Source organism: Trachymyrmex septentrionalis, unplaced genomic scaffold (genome assembly GCF_001594115.1).
Source record: "Trachymyrmex septentrionalis isolate Tsep2-gDNA-1 unplaced genomic scaffold, Tsep1.0 scaffold16, whole genome shotgun sequence".
Classification (NCBI taxonomy): domain Eukaryota; kingdom Metazoa; phylum Arthropoda; class Insecta; order Hymenoptera; family Formicidae; genus Trachymyrmex; species Trachymyrmex septentrionalis.
The window spans coordinates 4,105,439-4,114,113 of NW_017304758.1; the positions used below are offsets into that span (position 1 = coordinate 4,105,439).

General features: G+C 40.3%; 2 protein-coding genes across 4 annotated transcripts in view; one reads left to right on the forward strand and one right to left on the reverse strand.

Moving 5' to 3' along the window:
* LOC108746099 (ATP-dependent RNA helicase DDX42) overlaps positions 1 to 5,243 on the forward strand; it is a 9,047-nt gene extending 3,804 nt beyond the window's left edge. The window contains exons 8-11 of one of the 2 annotated variants that reach the window (XM_018482641.1): positions 208 to 539; positions 611 to 736; positions 827 to 998; positions 5,191 to 5,243. In XM_018482641.1, the coding sequence (XP_018338143.1) occupies positions 208 to 539; positions 611 to 736; positions 827 to 994 (626 nt within the window). In that variant the 3' untranslated portion in view covers positions 995 to 998; positions 5,191 to 5,243. Of the gene's footprint in view, positions 1 to 207; positions 540 to 610; positions 737 to 826; positions 1,478 to 5,190 lie in introns of those variants that run through there. The other variant, XM_018482640.1, reaches the window with a different exon arrangement.
* The window catches only part of LOC108746098 (probable serine/threonine-protein kinase DDB_G0278901), a 23,283-nt gene continuing 16,181 nt past the window's right edge, over positions 1,574 to 8,675 (reverse strand). For both annotated transcript variants that reach the window (XM_018482639.1, XM_018482638.1), the window contains 4 exons: positions 8,159 to 8,285; positions 5,440 to 5,488; positions 5,180 to 5,359; positions 1,574 to 4,839 (listed from right to left, as the gene is read on the reverse strand). In XM_018482639.1, coding sequence (XP_018338141.1) covers positions 2,193 to 4,839; positions 5,180 to 5,359; positions 5,440 to 5,488; positions 8,159 to 8,285 — 3,003 coding nt within the window. In that variant the 3' untranslated portion in view covers positions 1,574 to 2,192. The remainder of the gene's footprint in view (positions 4,840 to 5,179; positions 5,360 to 5,439; positions 5,489 to 8,158; positions 8,286 to 8,675) is intronic.

Genomic DNA, 8,675 nt, shown 5'->3' on the forward strand with positions numbered 1-8,675 from the left:
ATGTGTGTCGATATCTCGCGCTACGTCGTAATTTACGACAGTCTTGATATGTGGAATGTCCAAGCCTCGTGCTGAAAAATGAGAATTGTGAGATTTTGTGAGCTTTTCACAAAATGAGAATTTCGCATATATATATATATATATATATATATGCGAAATTCTCATTTTGTGAAAAGCTCACAAAATCTCACAATTCTCATTTTTCAGCACGAGGCTTGGACATTCCACATATCAAGACTGTCGTAAATTACGACGTAGCGCGAGATATCGACACACATACACACAGAATAGGAAGAACAGGACGAGCCGGTGAAAAAGGTACGGCATATACTCTTGTGACGGAGAAAGATAAGGAGTTCGCTGGACATTTAGTGAGAAATTTGGAGGGAGCAAATCAAGAAGTGCCAAAGAGCTTGATAGATCTGGCTATGCAAAGCGCATGGTTCAGAAAATCAAGATTTAAAGGTGGGAAAGGAAAGAGTTTAAATGTTGGTGGAGCAGGACTTGGTTTCAGAGGCAGACCCAATTCGTCGAATTCGGTATACATCATAGCGATAATTTATATAATTGGTTATATTCTAGAAAAATTGGAACAATAATTGTATTTTAGGGTGGATCGACATCGCAAACATCCAAGGATATCAGCGAGGTAGTTAAAAAATTGGAAAGACATGGACCTGGTAGCGACAGACTCTCTGCTATGAAAGCTGCTTTTCGAAGTCAATATAATTCCCAGGTGAGACACATGTAGTTATTTTTATAAAATATATCTTATGAAATTAAATTTAGAAATAGAAGTGTTTCTAATATAATTTTGATACACTAGTTCCGAGCGTCATCAGATCACACTTGGGAACAGACGATCACTCCACCTTCCGTGATAATGCCGCCTCCACCAACCGTTCCACCACCGAAACCTGCAACCGAAGATAGTCAAGCTTCCAATTCTTCGGGACCGGAACGTAAAAGAGTTCGAAAAAGTCGATGGGAATGATCAAGTTAGTGTATTATTATTTGTGCATATTATATAGCAGATACATACATCATATTATAACGAAACGATAATGAACTGAGAAACTTGTTTTATATTACAATAAAATTTAATTTTACCAATTCGTATGAAAGAGCTATCGCTATTCCAAACTCATATCTAATCATCAATCCGATTGATCCGATCCCAGCTTATAACTCTCAACGACATGTTACTCTTATTTTGCTGCAATTTTACGGAGGTCAAACAGCGTGCAGTTCCTGTATCAATCTGTAATCGCATCTTTGAAAGCGCGCGTACGCAATTTGCTTAGAGTGAATCACTCTATAATTATCCCATAAGGAGCCGTGGCCGTGATCGTGTATCTGCAGCAATCCTTTTAATTTTGTACCTCTAATTACGCCTTACAAAAGTGATTGTGACTATCCTTCCGGTAATTACGCTAAAAAAATGGTATTTATTTTTTAATCTCAATTTATTAACAATTTACACATGTATAGAAAATACGATACATACATTTTTATTTAAAAAAGAGATAATCCAATCTCTATATGTGTAATTTTAAAATTATCGAAGCTTTGGGATTTTTGTAAAAAAACATTAAAGCAAATTCAAGAATATTTTGTGAATATTAAAAAAACATAATGCGTAACTGAGACGATATATGGCAGAATCTTGAAATAACTACACTCTATTTTATCTACTATGCCTTTATTTTTCTGAAAATATTCATCACCTTCATTGACATCACCCTCGCGGTGTATGCGAGCGCAAGCCTGAATAAGGATAAGTTTTCCCTTAATATGGTGATTAAGCTAAAGGGTAACGCTCATCGATTATGTACTCGACAATCGAGTGGGATGTTAATGACAGTCGGTAGAATCGCTTCTCCAGACACGTGTCTCCACGTCATTAAATCACGTCGATACGCTTTGATCAGAGATGTCGGCGCGTGGTACTGCAATGGAATTTCTAATGCCCGTGAATCGCCCAACATCCGCATTCACGGTCATCTGCCAAGGTCGCAAGAGCATTATCTCTCTTTTACCTTGTTCGATTCTCCGCGCTACTCTGCATCGCGTCGATTCTAGTCGAATTCGCTATTCCTTCAAAAACATTAGTGAATATATTTATGATTTCAGATTTCTTATCCAAATTATATTGCAGCATTTATTTTAAATGGTCTAAAGATTAAGGATTCTTAAGGATTTATACATTGCGGCATCGCAGGGCTACTCTTTCTTCTAGTTTTTTCCGTTTGTTGCATGTGGATCGTTGAACCCAGCGACTTCTTCGCGGCATCTATATTTTTACCACTAAACTTTTCCATAGCCCTAGTATAAGAGCCGGTACAAATTCGCCCCCAGACTTTCCGGTCCTCCGAGCATTGCCTGTTTCTTCCTTCGCTACATGTTCGTTGGATGTCACTTTTCTTTGTGACTCTACAAACGTCCTCCTTCTCCAGAGACGTGCTGGAGCCCGTAGCGACTTGGACGTCCTCCCATGATATATTTACGTCAGATTGCACGCTGGATGGTGTTGGGCAACTGCTGTCGCTGGACAAGGAGGAGGATCGAATGAAAGACGGTGGTACTATCAGTTTCATTTGCTCCTCCGATTGATTGTCGTTCGAGAGTGGTTCATTTTTTGCGCGAGAATTCGTCTTGCAAAGACTATTATCTTGACTGTCATGGATAAGATTGTCGTTTAAAATAATTTTTGCAATCGATGTCCTTTTTCTCAGATTTTCCAGATTTTCTTTGGAAGTACTCTGGGAATTGTCCACCCGCTGCAGAATATCCTTGAGATTTACATTCGCGGGATCAGCATCAAAACTCGGTTTGGTTCGTCCGATCTTAGATATCTTAGGTCCGAGTTTTCCATTAGTCGCGGCAACAGTTTTTTTCGGCGTTTTACGATTGTCGTCTTTGGCTGCGACATTTATGTCCGAATATATGTAATTAGGTAATCTCTCCTTTTGATGTATCGAAACGGTAACCCTCGGTTGCATTTCTAATAGTTTCGGATATTTCTCTTCATTTTTGTTCATTTTCTCTTCATTTCTATTCACTTTCTCGAGCGTTTCCATCTTGCCGGACATAGCACCTTTTACGCATTGCTTATATTTCTCGTCTATCGTAGTATCGAGGCTGTTTTGAGTATCCGCATTTTCGACGAAGATACTCTGTTCGTTACTCTCTTCAGGTCGCAAGAGCGACCATCGATCTAAATTTGTGTCTTCGTTCTGAATCAATGCTTGCGAAACATCGATAACATCACTCTCCATCATGGAATCTCTTTCATTTTTCGCGAGATCGTTCTTCGTGCCGTCATGAGTCCCGTCCTCATTGTCATCATCCTCGTTGCCAGAATCGTTATCGAGGCTCTTCAAGATGCCCTCATTCTTCTCGTTGCGCTTCCTAAGCTCCTCCCAATTCTTTCGCGGCTTGTAACTCGTTTTTCGCCTGACGATCTTGCTCTCGGTGATGTTGATGTCCGGGATAAAGAGACGCAATGCCTTCGTGCCGGTCGGGAACGTCATCTCGTTGATCCGTCTCTCGGACATGATTGCCCTCAGACTTGTCTTCGTGGCGACCTCCTGATGCTTGTTGAAGGCAGAGACTAATTGCGCTACCGTATACTTTGGCTCCTCGTTCTCTGATTCGGTGGAGCGGTCCTCCTTGTCGTCAGACGCCGCCGAGTTGTTGGAACGACTGGACACATCAGAATGTTGACGTTCGCAAGGACGTTTGTCCGCGTTGGCGGGCATCACGTTGCGGCACAACGGCATCTCGTCTGAATCCTCTGTCAAAGTGTCCGACTCAACGGACTTGAGAGAATCTAGATTCTCCTCGGATTCCCCTCCCCCCGAGATAAGTTTCTTCGAAGTTCGCGGTTCTATAGTTTTCGTTGATCGCGAATCATTATTCGACTCGACGTAATTCCGATCATCGCTGCAGAAATTGGATGTCTTCACTTCTGTCGACGAAACGATTGGCATACTTTGGTCAATCTTTTGATCGATCTTATCGGATATTAAATCAATATCCGATTTTGCATTGACGATCGAGGGAGCGAATCTAGAAGACGCAATCTCAGCGCCGAGTTGCTTGAAAATCGGCAACATGTCCTTGGTTCGCACATAATGATAGCTCTTCCTTCGCCGTTTCAAACATTCCAGACTTCTATAGATATCCAAGACACCCTGAGACTTCGACAGGGATCTCAAGCCGTACAGTTTCTCGCGAGACTTACTGATTACGAGGTTCATCGTAGCGACGGCACCGGCTCGTTCGCAATTGATCGCTGAAGATCCATTCAGTAGACATGCCTGAGACTGAACGCGATTCAGACTGCGTATCTTCGACAATATACCGCGACTCAGGCCATGATTTAGATTAGCCTGGGATCGGCTCTGAGCTTTGTTCAACAGTCCTTGAGTTTGTTCTTGGTTCAGCAGACAGCTCTGGCTTGCGCAGCTCAGGCTGGTTCTGGAGGAGTTCAGGCTAGCCTGAGAATCCGCCGGGCTGGCGAATCCCTCGCTACCTACCAAACTTGAGTGACTTCCGGTTAAGCGATGGCTCAGGCACATTTCGCTTTGACTGAGCATGCAGTCTTGTAAGCCCTGTTGACGATGCTGCTGATAATTCTGATCGCTTTGAACATCCCCCTGGCAGAGACTCGTCTGGCTCATCAGCGCGGCTCTCCTTAGGTTCTCGCGACTGACCACGCGCTCTAAAAGAACCTCCCGCGACTTTGACAGATACCTTCGTAGATGCGGCGACGCCTGTGTCGGGGCACCGCGCAACCAGTCATGGCGCAGGCATTGCTTCGCGGTCATCCGTGCACTTAGGAAATAAAAAAATTAACTTAGTCATCATCAGTCATAAAGATAATAATTTAATAAATTGAAGCATAATAAAATTGAACTATAATTATTCATGTAACTTATAAACAGTAAGTAGGCCATGTTGGTTACTAGACTGTATAGGCTATATTGAGTACAATTATCCTGCAACAATTATCCTGTAAACTATTCCAATGTTTCGTAACATTTCAAATTTTCAAGATTCTTCAGAATTCATAATTTTTAATTATATCTGAGAGTACGAGTCGAATTTTTACATGACGAAATGTAAAAAAGGTTTGAAGGAAGAATTGAAATCGTCGATTATAATGATTATATACCTTGGGTCTAGCACCAAAAGCTTCGCGACGAAGTCCTTCGCCTGCACCGAAATATCCTCGAACAACTCTTCAGGGAAATCCACTTCTCCTAAAGATATATTTTGGAAAGTCTCCTGATCGGTCTCTCCGCCGAAGGGCGAAAAACCCGTTAACAATACGTAGGTTGTGACACCGAGCGACCTAGAAAAGGGAATATTTTCGAAGAAAACCTGATCCGCATCTATAAAAGGGCTAACGAAACACACCGCATTTGGTCTTACCACATATCGGCTGCCAACGTGATTGGCTCATAATGCAGTATCTCAGGCGCTGAAAGAGAAATGTAAACATGATTGAATATATGGAAATGTACGCACAATAATAGTAGTATTCACCGAATTCACGCGCCGAGGTCTCTCCTCCGCACGTCCACACTTATTTCGTGTCCAATGACCTCACTCACACGTGACGTCACGTGGATTCGCAAGCATCATTTTTATTTACGTATGAAAATCGTGGGCTGATGAGTGAAGATAAGGAGAATCGGGACAAACCGCATTTGGGATGCTGTGGCAGTGAGTTTACGCATCGGAGTTTCAGAATTTTGGCGTTTGTCGCCTAATTATGAATTCAGTTAAATACACTAGTGTGCATATTAAAGTCATTCTACACTGCAGCACTGATCCAATCCGAATGTATAGGTAAAAGTGAAATATGTCTCATGATAAACTGCCTAATACATATTTTACTAAATATATCCAGAAATGGGATAGAAAAGAAATTCATTTCCTAAGTCGGGAATGAAAAAAGAATTTTTTGTTAGATTCTCTCTCTTTGCGCTATCTGGGGAACTTTCGTACAAAAAACAATTATATTCTATTTTCTGTAACTAAGGAAAAAAAATTTCTACCTATAGTATTTCGTCTAATTTCGTTATGTAAATAGAATATATATACATATTAGTTTAGGCAATTAAATAAATTATATGTAAAGCTTTTATATTAATAGAGTATATCTATTTTAATCTTTCATTTTGTTGATTAATATCGAATGAAAAATATGTTCAGACACAGCTTAGATTGAGTTCAGCAGATTAATCAGTTAGCGCTATTTATCTCGCTAAAACTGCGGAAGTGTGCCAATTTGGTAATTTAATTTTCTATTCTTGTATCTAATTAATAAAGATTTATTTTGATATTATTTGTATCATTAAAACGATTTGAACCGAACAGAGTCTGCTCAAATCAGGTACTGTTCTCAATCTGCTCTCAATCTGCCTCTAAGATTATGTAGGACTTTGCTCGGTTTCTGCTAACAATCTGCTAGCATATCCAGCAGGCTTTGTCATATTTCCGACAACAATTTGCTGACAATGTAATATAAACAATTTGTTGCCTTTCTGCAATAAAAAATTGATAGCAGGCTCTGCTCAAAATCTATCTCCGCAGGCTTTGCTATTAGAGTAGTCACCTGCTTCTGCATGAAACCGAAAAACTTTAATGCGAGCAGAATGAGGAGATACAATTGCAATAACTTCCAAGTTATCACCGTCAGATCATCAGATCGGATTGACTCGGCTGACAATACAATTTTAAACTACCCACCGCCGACTTCACTGATTCTATTATTTCGTAGACAGTATGTGATCGTGCGCGGTGGCGACACGCATAAATTAAATCGCACACGGCGAGTATAATGTCTACCGGTTCTGCCTGTTAAATAGACGGATTTGGAGCACCCTGTCGTAACGGTTACCCCCTCCGACATCTCGCCGCTTGACATTTTGCTATACAGCGAGTGAGGAAATGAGATAAGTGGGCGGGCGTGACCGATTGAAGTTGACACCGGCAATGATTAATTGATAAATAATTTTCGGCGGGTCCGAAGGAACGCGTCACTTTAAATTGCAAATCATATTTGGACTTATGACGGACCCGACGAAGAAGCATTGTTCCCGCGAGATCTCAATTTTCACGAGGGAGGGACGGGGATAAAGAGGGAAAGAGAGAAAAGAAAGGAAAAGATCTCGCACAAAGGAGGAACGTTAATTCATTGGCCGTCTGATTTTGTTATTTATTTCGTTCCGCGACGTAAAGGCCACGTACGCGTCGATTACCTTGCCTGGAAACGGCACGATTTGAAGAGACCGACGTCAATTATATAGCAGAAGGAAAAGAGGAGTCGAGAGGGCTACCACTGTGTGCGTGTGCGTAATGGGGCCCCCAAGCTTTATTAAAGGCGCACGTCTGCGAGCAATGAGGCTAACGTGTCAATTAATATCGATTATATTTGCGATCTCGCTACGGTGATCGTCAATTAGCGGGCCCAGATAATGATCGGTAGCAATTAAGCCGCGCGGCAAAGAGCAAAGAGCGCGGACGTACCACCTGGACGAGTTCCCCTTCAAAACGACGTCACGGTGATTCCTTGGCACCGAATAATGCCATGCCGATGCGTGCTGTCTTTTGACAGCCATAATGTAGCAATTTATATTTTTATATTTTTGATTAAGGGAGTTTGTCAAACCGCTATCAGCACCGATCTCTCAAACTGTTAGCTCGAATTGTTGTGCTCGAAAAAGAGCTATAAAGCATGTTAAACTTTCGAAATCTTAAATAACATTAATACATTGACATTTAGTATGTCGCAATAGAATATGAAACATTTATTACATTCTTCTTACTCGTTGTAATCATAAATTGATAACCTTTATGATCTTAAAAAATTAATTTTGTCCGAAAATTGATTTTACCATTTGCGTCTTTTCATGCAACTTTTATCGATTTTATTTAAAGCATTTTTTTTCTACAAAAATAAAACATTTTGGGACAAATAAAAATGGGACACTCTGAGTGTACATATATATATATATATATCTTTTTTTTCTAAAGTGAATCCGAACCGATGACTTATGTGTGCCACTTAAAATTAAATTGCCCATCGATGTGTTAAGTAAATGAGATTATAATAAGTACTAAGAATTTTAGAAGACTCACTCACCGACATAATCCGGCGTACCAAGAATCTCTCGGACCTCAGTGCCCTCGAGGATCACTCTCGAAATCTCGAAGTCGCATAACTTAACGTCGCAGTCCGGAAAGGAGCCCATCATGACCAGATTTTGAGGCTGTAAAGAAATCAGGGAAAAAAGATTTCTACGCACACGTGTGTGAGAAAAATGGAAATGTTTCCTACATCATTCTGACTTTTTTTAATAAAAATTTCCGAGGCACACGAGAACGTGCATAAATTACATTATACTTATTGCCAATCGATTGACAACATTTTGTATTAACAAAAAAGATAAAAGAAATGTTATAAAAAAAACAGAATTCAAATTTAAAATTTCACAAACTTTCGTAACGAGTGTCAATAAAATTCGATGAAAATCTTCAAAGTTTTTCGAAGATAAGAGAGAAATCTCTTGAAAATTCCGGATTTTCCAGGTAACACTCTGTATCTAAATATGTGTGAGATCAGAATTGTATATTAATACAACTTTTTTAATTTTTTCTAC